The sequence below is a fragment of the Nycticebus coucang genome, chromosome 16, assembly GCF_027406575.1.
Source record: "Nycticebus coucang isolate mNycCou1 chromosome 16, mNycCou1.pri, whole genome shotgun sequence".
Lineage (NCBI taxonomy): Eukaryota > Metazoa > Chordata > Mammalia > Primates > Lorisidae > Nycticebus > Nycticebus coucang.
In genome coordinates this window covers 60,958,936-60,976,404 of record NC_069795.1, presented here as the reverse complement: position 1 = coordinate 60,976,404, position 17,469 = coordinate 60,958,936, and the positions used below count along the sequence as shown (strand labels likewise).

General features: G+C 44.9%; 1 protein-coding gene across 1 annotated transcript; it reads right to left on the bottom strand.

The window, feature by feature from the left end:
• Positions 1–1,886: 1,886 nt before the first annotated feature.
• On the bottom strand, positions 1,887–13,868 carry TAGLN3 (transgelin 3). The gene is made up of 4 exons (XM_053565500.1): positions 13,084–13,868; positions 11,725–11,899; positions 3,792–3,894; positions 1,887–2,367 (listed from the first exon to the last, which is right to left on the bottom strand). The coding sequence occupies exons 1-4, from the start codon at positions 13,261–13,263 to the stop codon at positions 2,226–2,228; spliced, it is 600 nt and encodes a 199-aa protein (XP_053421475.1). The 5' UTR covers positions 13,264–13,868; the 3' UTR covers positions 1,887–2,225.
• Positions 13,869–17,469: the final 3,601 nt, after the last annotated feature.

The window sequence follows — 17,469 nt, the reverse complement described above, 5'->3', positions numbered from 1 at the left end:
TTCTTGAGTTGTTGCCTGTGAGCTCCCATTTCCCTGAAGTCATTTACTACCTTGACTGCAAATGCAAAGTGAGGAAAAAGAAAAGCAAAATCTCAGACTCAAGTTTGCATCACTCCTGGCAACTTTCAAGAGCTGAAAATATATTGTGGAATTATACACTGGGCACTCTCATTCTTTGTTATCTCCTACTCTACCCCTCAGCATTCAAAGTAAACCTCTGCCCCCTAGGGCCTCAAGTTGTCAAGAGCCTCATTTCTAGGTTGCAGTTTCAGACAGGGCTAGAGGGATGGGATCATGTGGGGCAGAGGAAGTGCCCAGGTGCTGGAAGCCTGCCAGTGTTCCAGTGCCTCACTGGAGGGGGCTCTAGCACTGCCCTAGATTTGGCAGGCTGCTTCCTGCTCACTTTGAGATGACTTTGCTGTCTTCCTGCCCTTCAGTGTCACTGGCACAGCCAGGGCAATGTGGGAGACAGGACAAGCCACAGCCTGAAAGTTCTCTAACCTTTCTTTCCCCTTCCTCTTGGAAACTATTTCCCAGGCTTGACTCCCAGTTCCAAGCAGAAGCCTAACCACCTTCCATCTCTCCAGGAATTTCCTCCCAGTTTTATTTCTCTTTTTAGGACCCATTACCTTCCTTTCTTACTTTCATGGCAACTCCAAGTCTGACTTAAGGAAGGAATTCAGCGGCCACGTTTGGGTGACATCTTTCCAGAAACAAACAATTCACTAGTAGCTTTCAAAATGTCACTAGGACCATTGAAAAGACATATTAATCAGTTTAGGGGTGCCATGGGCCGATTTTCTTTCCTCTTTTATTTTTACATTAAAAGTCTTTTTTAAATGTTATGTTTGAATGCTAATATGTAAATAGACAATATCAGAGCTGGTATGGTTGTAGCAGGAGTGAGAACCTAGGGACCTAGGGTTCTGCCTCTTCAGCAGCCCTGGGCCCATGGAGGTCCCACAGAAACTGCTGGGGAAGCCTAGAACTGCAGAGAGCAATCTGAACAATGACCATGCAAATGTGTAAAGTGTAGCAATGTCTGTAGTTTCATTTATTGTGCCTTTTCTTGTTAATTAATGTTTTATTATATGGATAAAATATCTTATTTCTTTTCTAACTAGACGTATTACTTTTTCCCTTATTTCTACTGGTAGGAAAGAATAAGATATATTAGTAGTCCCCAGGCTTATTTTTGTTCTTAATGTTTTCTATCCATGAGATAAAAAATCTTAAAAACCTATCTATCTTAGGTAGATGTCAATCTCAGGCCATATTCAAAAGTTTTAAGGCTTTAGATCCTTTATATGATTTTAGGAGAGAAAGCTTCATTGCCCATAGCTCTGGAATGAAGAAAAATACTGTATAAACCTCAGCATCAGACCTAGGGTCTGGCTTGCAGGAGGATTAATGCAGATATTCTACCATCTATCCACCCATCCATTCATCCAAAACATCCATCCACCCATGCATTCAACCAAACTATCCATCCACCCATCCATCTACTCATCAGCTACTTCCTGGGAACCTATACAAGAGTGCCTGAAGAAATGGTGCTTCCTCTTGCTCATTCCTATGCCTTTGACAAGTTTGCCATGATAAGCACAAAGTACATACTTAAAACATTTGGTCTCAAAGACCTTGTTCTTGAACTCATAGCTTTAGGCTCTCAGAATGGGCAAAACTATTTCTAGAATTTCTACTGCAATGTCAAGATAAATATAATACTGTATTTCTACTGCAATGTCAAGATAAATATAATCTTGTAAGTTTACCTATGTTTCTCACAGCTACAACTTAGGCTTCATTTCATCTTTCTGGCCTTTGAATGAAAGATAAATCAGCCTAGCCTGCAAAGTTCCTAAGACAAAGAATGAACTTTACACTTTAAGACACAAGACTAATCTGTTTATTAGGTGCATTCTATAAGTTGGGGTAGAGGAAGGTTGTTTGGCAAATAAATAAATAAATAAATAATCAAACAAATGGAAATTTTAGGGCTAAAGGAGCTCAGGAGGAGAAAAGCGGAGTCTTTGCATAGTTCTAAATGAACACAAGGTGGCAGCGTAGGCAACGTGGATTCTCAGCAGAAATGCAGCACTTGCAAAAACTGGGGACAGGAGGCTTTGAGAAAGAGAAGGTCAGTAGGTGACTAACTATTTCTTTTTCATAGAGACCATGGTGTGGAACACCTGTCCTGTCTTCCAGGAGTGGGATGCGGTGTCTTACATGATCTGCCTGGGCGTCCCATACCCAGTCATGCCTGCCTGGGAGGCACCCTTGTTGCTACCCATCTGCAGGCCTATCACGTTCTGTCCCTGGCGAAGCTGCTCCTCCGAAAATCCTCTCCGGTTCTGCTGGGCTTTCCTGAATGGGGGAGTGAAATGGAATGATGTTACTATGACAGTTTTCCAACCCTTCTGAAGATAAGCAATTAAGCTCTACTGGGGGTCGCCAAATAGACCAGCAGGTTCTACCTTGAGCCACAGCCCTACCATGATGCATCAACTCTCTATCCTTCTAGGAGCCCAGATGTTTACTTGTATTTCCGGCAAAGAGAACATATCAGTGGCTCTCTCTCTGGGGAACGCACTCTCAACTTTCCTTCTTTCCTCCTTTCTCCACTCTCCCTTCTTCCCCCACCACTTTAGGCCATCTCAGCCAGCTTCCTTATCACTTTTTCTCTTACAGTTACCTCAAGCCCTTGTGAGGTAAAAATAAAACAAAATCAACACTTCTTACAAAGCACACCATCAATCCCATTCAACCCTTCCCTGTATAGGGCCCAGGATTAATGTTCCATTTCAGAGCTGAGGGGTCTAGGAGTTAATGAGGGAACATTGCCTAGCCTAGATTAGAAGTCAGCAAAGAGCCATATAGAAAATAATTTTAGTTTTGCAGCCACATAGAACACAGTAGGTCACCAATAATGTTGGGATTAAAACCAGGGTTTCACCTGGCCTATATCTAGGAGGTTTTTAGACCAAATTCATTTAAAATGACACAAGCTGGTACCTTTTTGTAACTATCAAGGAAAAGAAAGGGGGATTAGGAAAAATGAATATTTAATTACCTGTTATAAGGCGCTCTTTTCTCTTCATCTTCCACTAAGCTATGCAGTTTAAACTTCCTGCCTCCCTCCCATACCATGCAAAAAAGAAATCACTTTAGGAAAAGGCCCTTTTTTGAGATAATCATAAAATTTATCATCCAGATCAGGACACTTTTGAGAGTGAAAGAGGATGCTATTCATAAACATACTGGGAAAATGGGTATTAGCCAGTACTGTGCCAGGCAACAGAACACATTTACTCTTCATTAAGTGCAGAGAAAGAGAGAGAGAGAAGAAGGAGGAGGAGGAGAAGAAAGGAGAGAAGAAAGCTAGGTAGGCAGGATTAGGGCCGCTTGAGTCAGAAGAAAACCAAGCTCAGACTTCAAGCCAACTGTTAGGCCATCCAGTCCTACTGAACCTTAGAAGAAACAGAACTTGGGCAGAGAAGGAGGATCCAGGGACCCAGTAGGAAAGGCCCAACCATTTCTGCCCTGGGTGGAATGTTGGCCTCAAGTGCAGGGTCAGCCTTGCCTTGGTTTGGGGGACTCAGTTGTGGGCCGAGGAATGCTTACTCCTAAGGCAGCGTATTAAAGGGTCGCGGCATTAGGAAGGTCAAGAACCTCTGTCCTAAGGGCTTTGTATATAAATAGTCTCTTTGTATATAAATAGCTCCAGGACTTCAAACCCTTCCTGTAATTAAAATCATCCTCTGGTCCAGGGGGAAGGACAAGGATTTTACCTGTGAAACCAGGATGGCTCTCCCCGATAGCAACCATCATCCTTGGTGACTGCAACACTGCCTAAAGCCATCAGGGTCCTCTGCACGGCTGCCATGTCCTTCCCTAGAAGCCAAAGAAGAGATTAAAGCCAAGCGTGTGTCAGAGGCAAGGAATTCTGGGAGGCCATGGCTGGACACCCAGGAGGGAAATTTGGATGGAAGGCTGGGGTGACCACATTCAATGTGGAGGTGCTATCAAACACTTCCCAAAGTAGCCCTAAGACAACCATCCCCAAACTTCTCAGAAAGTAACAAAAGATAACCTGGTTAATTTTTCTTTATGTGGTATGGTACATACCAGAGATACTCAGCTTCTAATCTACTCATAGCTGTGTATGAATAAAATATTCCAGGATAGAGGTAAGTCCCTGCCCTAAGTAGAGGACCTGGCCTTGGTGAGGCCTATCATCTGTGGGAAGCGGAGGTCGTGTGAGTGGGCTGGCACGATAGTCTGCAGAAGAGGACTTTCCTTAGAACTGAAAAGAGAAAAGGAAGCTTGAGAGAAGTTGGTGGGGTGGAATAATCTTGTGCCAAATCCCAGGTGGCTTCTCTTTTTTACTTTATCTGGGTTAAAAGGGTCTAGAATCATCCATGTGCATAACGTTTCCTATTCACTTGGCTCTTTGGGCCAGGGGCCTGGCAAAGGAAGAACAGCAAATCAGCACAGAAAGCACTCAGCGTGACACAAGTGACAGGCCCCTTTATTTTGTGCTGCTTGAAAGGAGCTAAATGGAGACAATAAATTAACCAGCTTATATGCAAAGAGACAGCAGAGCAAGGGGGAGAGAGAGGCCTGGAGTGACCACTGCACAGTGGGATGGGGGGCATTGTTACCTGAGAAACCCAGGGACCCTTAGTTCATGGAGAGGCACTTGGGCCCTGCAAGTCACTCCGCCCCTCCCAACCTTTTTTCTGTCCTCCCTTCCCGTTGTCCTGGACTGAGAAGGATGCCACAGGGAGGGTAGCGGGCAATGTCGAGCCAGATCAAAGGCATCCCAGTGTAGATTATAAAAGTTTAAAGGAACAGGGTTAAAAAGGAAGACAACATTCAGCCTGACAGGGAGCTGTGGAAGTTAAGAGCAAATATGAAAGGTTCTCTCTAGACCTGGTGAACCATCTGCAGTTTCTCTGACCCCGCTGCTGCAGCTCCATCACGGGGGAATACAGAATTACAGGGGAAAGGCAGATGGAAAGCGAGAATGGAGGAAGAACTGTAATCAAATAAACAATTAAGGCCCTCAGAGGAAGTCCAGTCCCAGATAGCCAATTATTCAAGAAAAAGAGAGAGGGCGTGAGCAGATTCCCCTTCTCTCACCTTTTCGCTCCCACCCAGCTCTGCGTTAACCACAGGGTGACTGCCTGGATCTGGAGGCCCTGGGGGAGTGGTCAATGGATACAGGGATGAAATGTCGTCAGTGAGGAATCCCCCAGACTCAAGGAACAGCTGGGGTGTTGAAGAATAGAGTATGTGGGCAGCAGATGGAAGGGGAGGGGACAAGGAATACTAAGAATTGAAAGAGGAAACACAGACATGGTTGTTAGAAGGGCTCCTGTCTTCCACAGATGAAAGTATCTCTGTAATTGTCACTGTTTAAAGGATTCCTTTTTAAAAAACAGAAATGTAGTAATTATACTCTGAAGGCTCATTCTGGAAAGAGAGAGGGAGAAGGTTTTCTCTTAAGCAGCGAGTCAAGAAAAAGAACCTAGAGCAGTGATTAAGCACAGAAAGGCTCAGGTCAGGGTGTATTCCTCAGCTCTACTCTGTACAAAGAGCACAGAGGAAGTCTGTTTCTTGTGGTTGGAAAGAACTGGTCTGATAGGTCCAGGATCCAGGGAAATGTGGAACCTGACACCCAGCAATTCAGCCACAGATACTACCTGGGAGCACTGAATGGGTGCAGAAGCAAGCTTTGTCACACCATAGAGCCAGCCTGCATTGCGCATATAAAGCTAATGCATATACATGGTACTGCCACCCAAACCCAGAAAGGACAGAGAAAACTAAGTTGCAGCAAGGGTAAGATATCCAGAGACCTGGAACTCTCATATCAATACAACCCTCCCCTCATTCCAGGAGAGTGGCAAAGGATGTGACTGCATAATTGAGGCAGAAGGCACTAGGGAAGGGAGCATGATTTGATAGGAACAAATTGGAAATCTTTTCCTTAGGACAGGTCCTAAAGCAAGAGATTTAATATAAATTATAGTTTAGACACTTTATTATATGTACTCTCAACCCCATAGAATTGAGATTGTTCCTCTCCATGCCTGCATGCAAAACCTCATTCAAGGAAGCTAATTAACATGTCTTGAGCCATCTAACTAGCTCAGGCCTGTCTTAATGCAAAATCCATGAAGAGTCCACTGAGCCACACTGCCATCTCTATGGGACCTTCCTGGAGGCTGGCTGGGGAAACATGTTCCTTGGCAGGAGCCAGGGCTTGGGCCTGATCTGAAGGAGTGGCAGTGGCTGCTTCATTGCCAGACCAGAGGGGATATACTGGGTGAATAAACCTGGGGCACAGGTTTAGGTTCCCATAGGCTCAAGGGCACCAACTCCAAATGGCCACATATCTTTGAGTGTTTTAGCTGGAATAATGTTTCTATATCTTCACTCAAATAAGATTAAAGCAAAGAGAAGCAGTTGGGGCTTCCCCATCAGTGTGCTGACAAAGTCAATTAATATCAAGATTCTAAATAATGCTGTGACCAGAACTCTATTATGTAACCAGTTCTTGCCTAGTTATCTTCCTAACAGAGGAAGCATGTCCGACATGCTTCCTAACAGAGGTTCCTTGTGAAGAACTCTAGTACTCTTGGGTAGATGACATAAGCAGAGAGCCTTTCCCCAGCCTTCCCTCTCAGGCTTTGCCAGGTCAGAAGCCAAGATCAAGTCCTGTCTGGTGGCAGGGGCATACAGGAGGAACTTGGGTTCAATATTTAAATGCATGAAGGAGCAGTGAGGTGAGTGCACCAGGTATAGTATAACAACAGCTAAACTGCTTGTATGTGTATCACAACCAAGTACAACACTTGCCTAGTGATGGAGTTTTTGAAATTGTGCAAGTATAAAAAACTGGCCATACATAGCCTGCTCCACAGCAGGGTTTCCAAAGCTTCTAGGATGATTTATGGGAGTTGAGTGTAGGACACCTCTTTTAAAATATGCATTTGGAGGGCATTCTCCCAAGAGACTGATTCAGCAAGTCCTGGGATTCTATATTTTTAACAATCTCCCTAAGTGATTTAGATCCTCAGACAAGTTAGAGAAACATGGGTTTCACCAGGTGACTTCCAAACAAAACAAACCGTCAGGATTACCTGAAACTCTTAAATATTCAGATTCTGGGCCAGTCTCTTGAGATGGTTCTAATATAGCCAGACAAATAGGCAAGCACTGCTCTTTGGTTTTCAATTTTTAAAAAATCCCAATGTCTGGCATGTGGTAAGTAATAAGGCTAAATAATATTTTTTTGTTAAGCAATAATTCCTACCTTTGGAGATACCTTCTACAAAGTAAAAAAAGTTAAGCTAATAGTTAAAAGGGCTCTGATCCAAGCTGAGAGTCAGCCTGAGAGTCCTGCAGCCTGGAATTGCTTTTCTCCCTGAAAGCCACTCATGGACCCTCGGGGCTGGTCAGCTTGAAAACCACTGCTCCAAGCTCTTCTTCTAAGAAAATGAAGAAGAATGTGATCCCCAAAGAAGGATTGACTAGGTGTTGGGAATTTTCTAGATGCAGGCATAGCAGAATTGAGACTGAGTCCCGGTGGGGATCTAAGAATGGACTGTTGACCACAGGAAGGAACGTGAAAGAGGAAGAGCTCAGTTTACACAAGCAGCTCAGAACTGCAATCGGACTACTTGGCCTCTTCTAACCCTTTCACATGAGAGGAAGCTAATATTAGACTTAAAGTTTTTTTAAAAAAGCTAGTGTAATCTGAAAATCGTACACACTGTAGGATCCCAACTTCACAACATTTTGAAAAAGACAAAACTATAAAGTAAAAAGATCAGTGGTTGCCAGGGGTTGAGAGTGGGGAGGATTTTTAGAGCAGTGAAACTACTCTGTAGGATACTATAATGACGGACACATGTCACACATTTGTTCAGACTCACAGAATGTACAACAATGGGTGAACCCTCACGTAAAGGATGGACTTTGGGTGATAATGATGTGCCGATGCAGTGCAGCTGTAACACATGTACCCCTCTGGTACAGCGTGTTACAATGGGGGAGGCTCTGCAAGTGTGGGGTCAGAGGACAGAGGGAAATCTCTGTACCTTCCCCTCAATTTTGCTGTGAATCTAAAACTGCTCAAAAAAGAAAAATAGTCTTAAAGAAAGAGGGGAATCGGTGGCATGTTAGCTCTCTCTGTCTTACCTGGCAAGTGAGAAATATCAGAGGGGAGGTTGGGTGTGCTATGTGGGTTTTAACAATTTTTATTGCTTTCCTTTCCAGCAGGGATCACAAAATAAAAGTCTACACAGCAGTGGTTCTCAGACTGGGGTCCCAGAACAGCAGAAGTGGCATGGCCTGTGAATTGATAAGAAATACGCCTGTGGCTCAGTCAGTAAGGCACCGGCCCCATATACCGAGGGTGGCGGGTTCAAACCCGGCCCCGGCTGAACTGCAACCAAAAAATAGCCGGGCGTTGTGGCAGGCGCCTGTAGTCCCAGCTACTCGGGAGGCTGAGGCAGGAGAATCACTTAAGCCCAGGAGTTGGAGGTTGCTGTGAGCTGCGTAAGGCCACAGCACTCTACCCAGGGCCATAAAAGTGAGACTCTGTCTCTACAAAAAAAAAAAAAAAAAAAAAAAAAAGAAATACATATTCTTGGGCTCCACTTCAGATTTAATGCCTCGGAAACTCTGGGTTCAGGGCTCAGCAATCTGTGTTTTAAGACTACCCGGTAATTCTGATGTGTGCGGAACTTGAAAGCCACAGCTGGAGGAAAAACCCACCAAATACAACCATCAGCAGCCACTTAGAGTAAATGAAGGCTGCTCTGATAGAGCCGCAGGCACCTTACAGCATCCTAAAATAACTCTCAAATTGGGTGAAATGTTTCTTAGCTCTTGCTGTTGAGGAATGACACATATAGTGACGTCCTCCCAGGGAATATATTTGCACTCCAGGCATCCTACCCCAAATGCAAACAGCACCTCCCTAACTCCAAGTCATCAGGAGAAGAGGACAGGCCTGGGCAAACCATGTGTCCAGCATCCTCATTAATGGGCTTACTGAGACGAGCAGTCAGATTGATTGATCTTTCAGCCTTGCCTACTCTAACATTCTAGAATTCTACATACTTAATACCTGTCAAGTGGGTTACATGATTCAAAACAGTCAGTTGCTGATGGCTTATTAGGAGGGGAAAAGAAGCCAACATTTACTAGGTGCCTAGGAGCTAGACACTGCATTAGCCCTTTTACACATTACATCCCTACTAGACTCCCACAAGGAGGCATTAAAACTGATTACCAAGAAGGGAAGAAGGGTTCTGAGAAGCTAAGCATCTTAAATGAGCCCACACGGCTCGTGTGTAGCTAAAGAAAGGTTTCTACCCATCTACCTGACTCCAAAACTCATGCTCTTCTCACCATACCAGAGTCTTCTGTGTCTGGAATTGGGAATGCAACATATTATAGGGAAAGATATCAAGAGGATAATGACCACAAAGTTGAAAATAAAGTGACCCCTAAAGCTGGCCCCCTCAGAGAGTGGCTGATGGGGTGAAGACTCCACAGCTGGCAGGAAAGGCACAGGCCATCCGGGCAACCTGTCACCTCCTGTGTGTGGCATCAAGTCCATTTGTCCCAAGAGAAATTTTGTACCTTTCCAGCCTTGCTCCTTCATCTCTCATTTTCTGTTAATTGTAGAAAGGACAAGCCATGATAATAAATTCCACATTGCCGACATTTATTTTATTTATTAGAGCCAGGCACTATGCTAAACACGAACCAACTATTTCATTTACTCTCCATATCAACCCTGAGAAAAGGTACTATTATCCCCATTTTATAGCTGAGAAAATTGAGGCTTAGAGAAGTTAATTGATAGGTGGTGTAACATAGTTTTGAAACAGGCAGTAGAACTTCTGACTCAGGAACTGGTCACCCCAGTTTCCCTTAGGGGGAACTTTGGCAGCTTTTTCTATAATGTCCCTGTGTTTAAGTTGTTTTCTTGGGGTTCCTTTTTGCAGCCCTGAATCTCATATTCTGTTTGCCCATAAGTCCATTCCAAACATTTAACCTAAAAGACTTTTAAGAACAGTAGGTACAAAAAAAAAAAAAAAGAATAGTAGGTACATCTGGAACCCCAACCTGTAGGAATAATTGAAGCCCAGACGAGAAGGCACCAGCTTTGCTGGTCTGTAGCATAAAGACAGCATAAGGGACACTGGGCAGCTCTGGGCCAGCAGAGCTGGGAGAAGATGCTGAGCAGGGAGATGAGGACTGAGAGTTGCTGGGCCTAAAACACCTGTAAAGGAGGAAGATAAGCCCCTAGGCAAGGAGGCCTGGAGCACAGCCACCACAACCACGGGGCAGGGCAGCTGGAATTAACGTGAGTAAGCTAACATGGGACAGCACTGAAGCCACAGTCAGGATGGAGAGTAGTGGAGAGAATGTGGGACCAAGTCAGCAAATGGCTTGTCCAATAGCTGTGAGCACAAACACACAGACTCTCACCTGCACGCAAACCCACAAACACACACCAATCCTGCCCTATTCCAGCTGACTCATCCAAAACACCTAGCCTCCTTGGCCAGTCCATGCTGTGGTACCACCAGCTCGCCCCTTCCCGTCACCATTTCTCTGCACGAGCACCCCACACTTCCAGCTCCTGATCTACTCTATGGTAACCAGCTCTGGCCTGAGCTTCAGACAGTGATCCTGGGGAATATCAAGTGTCCTCTTCAACTAAAAGGAGGCTCCCTGGACCCCAGTCCTCAGCTGCCATCGTAGAAGGGGTCACCAGGCCCCAAAGCCTTTAGAGGCGACTTGGAAACTCCTAAACATCTGCTTCCCTGTTGACAGCTCTCCTGCTCATCCCCACCTATGGCCAACTCCCTATACATCTTCCTGCTACCTGTCAGGCCCAGCACGGTAGGAGTGGGCCTTCTTCCTTGTTTTCTTTAAAGCCCCAGCCTTCCACCCAGGGGATGGGCTCTCAGTGTCTGTCTCGTTCCCTTTTCCAGGAGCATCATCCTACCCTGGAGCTGACCTGTCCTCTGTCCTTCTCAGGCTACTGTTACTCCATTCACATCATTTTGCCCTAGTAATGGTGAATATTAGATCTGTCCAGAAATGTGATTTGATGTTTATGCCTTTGTAAGATTCCCTCACCAAGTCAATTCACAAATGTGAAAGAAAAAAAAAATTGTTAGTCACGTTCTCGAAGCTGAACACGTATCTGGAAGATATAGCACTCAAGCTCCCAGATCGTTGTTTAATAAAAGGTTAGTGAGCTATTTATTTCTCCAATTGACTGACAAAATAGCACCAGACAGCGTTCTCTATAAGCCTTGCTGCAGGTGAGTCAGAAGCACACTCACCCCCTGCCTGCCTTCTCCTCCAGTAGCTATGATTTGTTACAGGAGGGGTAGCAGGAATAAAAGGCATCCCTAGAACCATTTTAGCTTCCTCTCAGTTGAAGCTTCTGTTTACATTAGTTTGCTGTGGTCCCTGTTGTATCCTCAGGGTGTGCCTTCCCTTAGAAGAGAACATGTTAACAGAACATCACAAAGAAGGAGGCTAACGGTGACCCCAGGATGACAGCTGCAGACATCCTCCACACAGGGCACAGGGAAGAACACTGGGAGCTGTTTTCCCCAAGAGCTGGGGCAGAGTGGAGGGGGAAAGGAGAACAGTCCTAAAGGCAGGAGAGCTGTTTACCTTCCCAGAGATCCACTGTCTGGAAAATATCAGTGGTCCTGACGCCATAGATCTCCGCAGCTTTCAGGAACTGGGAGATTTGCTCCATCTGCTTAAAAGCCATCTTTGTCTCTGAGATCTTGGGAATGGGCTCCTGTCCTGGTGGGTATAAACTGTTTATCAGCTTGCACAGGACCTGCAGGGGGTGAGGGGTACAGAATCAATATTTCCCTTTGTATGTACAGGTCACGAATGAGAAGAGAATCCTGCCCTAAACAGGCACAGGTCACAGGGTTTGGGCAGAAGCATGTTAAGGGTCAGGAAGGCATGGGCCCAGGACTGTGTGGCCAGGCGCTCATACTGAACCCCAAAGGTCAAGACAATCACATTCCCAGGGGATTCTCTCTGTGCTCCTGGCCACAGAGAGTCCTGCAGCCTGGGAGCCCCACTCCTTCCTCAGTCCTCCCTTCCTTTCTCTGGGTGAAGGAAAGAATGTTTACAGACAGGGAATGATGCAAGGTGTTGAGGAATGATTCTAGACTTTTCATGGAGGAATGAGTTAGTGGGGGCAGGTGGGAAGGAGAGCTTAAATGATAGAGCCTAATATTATGTTTTTTATCAAAAGGAGATCAGAATGAGACTTCAATAGTGTGCTATATATTATTGGGATACTGACGGGTTAATAAACGATGTGTAAAGGAAGTGAACTAGGCACCCTTTTTCCAGACACTTAGAACCCAGGTCCTGGGCAACCTGGCAGCAGTGTGGGATGGCAGTTATATAACAGTAAATCACGGGCTGTGGGAAGAGACAGGCTTGTTTGAATCAGCAGAGCTTGAGGATCAGTGGTCCTCAAACATTTGAACACGCAGGGACATCTGGTCCAAACGCAGTTATCAAATAAGGATTCCCTTGAGTTTCATGAGAACTCGTCTACTCAACAGACATTGAGCATCTCCAGGGTGCTAGGCTCTGAGAAGAACAGGAAGGTCCCCCCCTTTGTTTTACCGGGTAACCAGCCCCTTCCCCTGGGGAAAGAAATGGCCCAGAAGAGCTGCTTCTCCAAGAAGACTGTGGACAGACATCACAAGGAAATACTTATCGCTATTCTCACTGGAAAAATCAAAAGGGCCTAGAATTAGCAGACAACTCAAAAGGAAGCTACGATGCTTGGATGGGTGGAGATCCTCTCACTAGCTAGGGAACTGAGCAGGGAGTCCAAATCTTCCAACCACGAAGAGATAAAGGCATTCCCATCCCCTCCTGGTGAGACGCAGAGCTTGGCAAAAGCAGCTCCTCCAGCAACCTCACCATAAAAGCAAGGGCGCTGGGGGTGTCCCTGCCCACCACCCCAGCCACCGCGATCGCCGCAAGCCTTACCGTCCCGTCCATTAACCATTTCTGAAAATGGGCCTTGCCGGGGGGCGGGTGCTCTATGTCCTCAGCGCACTGCAGGACAATCCAGTCCACCAGCTTGTTCTCCAGGTCCGCATCGTACTTCTGCTCGATCTTCTCCTGCACCTCTCGGCTTAAGCCGTAGCTCGGGCCCCTGTTAGCCATCTCTGGGCGGAAGAGAGGACACGCGAGGCATCCACACAATAGCGGCAGCAGCAGCCCGGGGCTCCCTGCACGCGGGGCTGTGATGTGGCTGAGCGGCCCGGCCCCGCAGCAGCAAAGCGGGCAGAAAGCCGGGCGTGGTTTAAACCGAAGAGCCAAGGAAGCCAATGGGGTTTCACCTACAAATGGGAAAGAAACGCGCAGCCACGCACCAGCGACTCCAGAATAAAGCGCCGGCCGGTCCCGCCGGCTGGAACCCCCCTCTCGGTCCCGCCTATCAATGAGCCGAGAGGATGTGCACTGACTCACGATCCAGCCCGAACCCCCAGGCACCAAGGAGGGCGGGTGCTGGTCCTTTCCTCCTCCTCTCAGTGGCTCTTTCCAACGGTAGGGACCTGAGAGGCGACAGAGCAGGTAATTCACGGGCAGGAGGAAAGCTACCCTGGCGCCCAGAGTCAGCTGCTACGTGGGCCTGCACCAGTGCACACGAATTTGAGTCTCTCCCGGCTGGGGAGAGCCAAACCAAAGCCGTTGCTAAGAGCCCTCCAAAAAACCCTGCCTCCCTCCTGCCGGGAGCTGCTTTTTCAGCTGCACAATTCTTTCCCTCGGGGAGACAGCCGGGTTGTATACAAGGGCAGCAGCAGCTGCCCAAAGGGACGCAGGCCTGGGAGGGGGAGGGTCTCTTCTGAAAGCCGTCCATCTGTCAGGAGGAGCCACACCACTCCCCCCTGCCCTGAGGTACAACTGGGAGCTGCTGTGGTTGGTTTGTTCAGATGCCAGCCCAGCTTCATCTACAAACTTCCTTTCTGGTGGGAAAGGATTGTACCTCAGTTTGACTTATTAGAGGGCTATACCTTTTTAATGCTGTTTTAAACCAAAAGACATCAAGAAGCAAATTTTGTAAATTAAACAAAATCAACATGCTCAGAACTCTTAGATTTTGGTAAGACTGTAAAGATATTATGTGTTTATTTCAATTAAGGATCAGAAAACACAACTGGCACACTCTGGGTGGTAACTGACCACTTGGCATTAGCAAACAAGATCTCAGGAGAAATCATTAAATCTAAGTTGGCCTGAAATTTTTCTAACAGAAAAGGGGCTTGGATGTTTGTACCCCTAGAGTGGAAGCCACTTGGGGGTAAAGACTGAGTCTCTCGTTGGTGTTCTGTACTTTTCATAAGAAAAACACCCAAATACTTGTTTTTTGGTTAGTTTCTTCATTCAACAGATATTTATTAAGTGCTTAACAATGCCAAATACTGGACCAGAGAGAAATAAAATGTAACTCTTGCCTCTAGAACAGATTGATAAATTGACTCAAGGGCATTAGATATAGCAATTCTAGTACATGAGATGGTGATTTTTGTCCCTATGGGAAATAGATTAGAAGCTATGTGGGAAATGACTCTTCAAATAATACTTGTATTGAAAAAAAATCTCCTCCCAGCTGGGGCCTAGGCTAATGAAAATTTAATTACTTAGGAGATACGCGGGTGGTTTGCCTGAGAAAAGACTTTAATGGTCAGTAGTTGAAGGCCTAGGAGAGACAACTCTGTGAAAGAGAGAACCAGAACCTTTTAGGAGAGCTGTAGGTTTAGAGACAAATTAAGGGCTACTGAGACTTATTCCTTCCCAGCTTCATATTCAAAGACATTATGGTGGTAGTTTGAATTCAGCCATGACAGGAGAATTTATGCCATGAATACTGGCAAATGTTACAAATCGGGGCTTCCCCCTACCCACCAAAAGCCAGTTGTAAACATTTACTACCCTTGCACGGACTTGTGTATCACACAGAATTGTTTGAGCTTTCTCATGGGGAAAGAGAATCATCGATCTGATGTGGTGAAGGAAAAGGAGATGGTCAGAATGACTCACAAGTTTGGCATGTGAAAAAAAAAATCATTACTTCTATAATACATAGAAGTAATGATTGCAGGACTTATTGTAAGAAGACTCAAAGGTATAAAGACTCTATATTGTATAAAGACTCAAAGGGGAAAAGATAATAAGGTTTGGATTCATTGTATTTGGGAGACCAATGATAACACCTTAGTTTATTAGGCAGTTGGTTTTATGGGTCTGGAGTTCAAAGGAGAAATCAAAGGAGAAATCCACATGGTTAGGAATGTACTTGAATCGTCTGCATGAGGTGGTAGTTAAAACCATGAATATGGGTGATGTTGCTCGAGATGACTAAGTAAATAGAATGAGAAGCCTGCCAGAACCAGAACTCAAGGGAGTAACCTTTGCCTTTCTGGTCCTGGCAGGCTTCAGGTAATTAACAGGTAATTAACATTACCAGGTGGGCAAAGAGGTGAAGTCAAGGAAGGAGTTGATGTAGTATTGTCAGAGACGATATAAATGATGTCAAAACAAAGCCCATGACCTTAATGGATTTTGGGAGAGGGAAGCTGGCAAATACACTGAGAATTTCAAAACGGTGAAGTAAGTTCTATCAAAAAGGCACCGACAGGGTGCTGCTGTTCATGAGACAGCACAGAGGACCCAGCAACAAACTTCCTGGGAAAAAAGACATGGGGGTGAGTCAGGAAAGGCTTCACAGAGAAACCGAAATTTTGAGCTGCTTTTTCAGCAAAGGATGAAAGCCCAGGAAAAGGGGAAGACAAAATAGTAAGGGATATTTTCCCCAAAAGATACATTTGATTTTAAAAATTACCTGCACTTTTCTAGCATATTCTCTAAATCTACCAAAGCATTACATTTTTTCATCAAACCAAGTTACACATACTGCACAATTGTTTCTAAACTAAGTTACTTGAGGTCTGTATTTAAAGGGGAATCTTAAAAAGGTATATTTGAATTCCACCCACCTTCTCCTGTCGTCTAGAAAATAAGAGTTCTTCGGTTTTCTTCTTAACTGTTCCAAATGTAATGAACATTTGACATATTCACTTTGAGGGCTGTCCTGGGAATAGTTTTGTGACAAGTAATATTCTCTCAGCTCTCTCCATGTTTTATAAAGCTCAGCCTTGCCCAGAGCTCTGCTCTTCTCCACACACACCTTTCCACTAGCTGCTTGGAGAATGCGATACCATTTAGATTTGTGTCTGGAAATGCCTCTAATTTCAACAAATGCAGCAAAAGCAAAATATATTAATGCAGCCTCCCTTAGCCTTCCTTTCCATTGGTTATTTACCTCACCCCTTTATGTTGTACATGCTAAGATTGTTCAGAGGGGTCATGTCACTGTTAAAATAATGTAGGAGTTCCCGAGGATGAGGCACTCAGGGGCTGCTGGCTATTCAAGCATTTTCCATGTCACTGAATATAGAGCAGGGAGTGGTTTCAGGAAAAAAAAAACACAATAAAAAATTTAAAAAGAGCCTTGGGGAAAAATAGAAAAAACACTGAACTGCACTACAATACATTAAACCTCATGGATTCAAACTCAGTGGGAATTTGGGAGTTAATCTTTGGAAGGCTAGATTAAAATTTTAAAACAGCTTTTCCGATCTTTATTATTTTTTTAACTGTCGAACATTTGAAACACCACAACAAAACATTCCGATTTGGAATCTTGAGGGTGAAGTAAAATCCAGTTTGGCCTTAGAAGCCCTACCCACTTCCTGGCTGCTGCTTTCCTTGCTATTCCACCAGGGATTATGTCCATCAATCTCTCACTGGACAGTGCTCTGTGTATATAATTTTTTAAAAAGTAAAAAGGTAGTACCTCCTACGTCATTGTTCTAAATGTGCTTATTTAATCCTTATACCTTATTATCTGAGTTTATATCATTGTACAAATGAGGAAACTGAGGCTAAGGAAAATTAAATTGCTCAAAGTCACAGAGCAAGTTGGTAAATGATGAGCCAGGATTCAAACCCATGTTCCAGTTTCTGCCCTTAATTGTTATACTACACTGCCTTTACATGTTATGAATTTCTCATCACATTTGTTATATTTTATATTTAACCTCAGGAAATTCTCATAGGCAGGGGCCATTCCTCTTCATCTTCCTAACAAGCCTCGTGTCAAGCGACATCTGGGCAAAATAGGTCCTTGAATAGCTTGCGTTGTCTTCTTTCAACCCACTGCAGCACCAGGCACTACGGCACACAGATGACCATTTTGATTTGTGAGTGATCTTTGCCCAGTATAAAAAGTAACTCAAGGAACTCAAGGATTGTAGTTTAATTGCAATAGGACATTTAGCAGTTTTGTACCTTTCTCAGAGGCTTCCA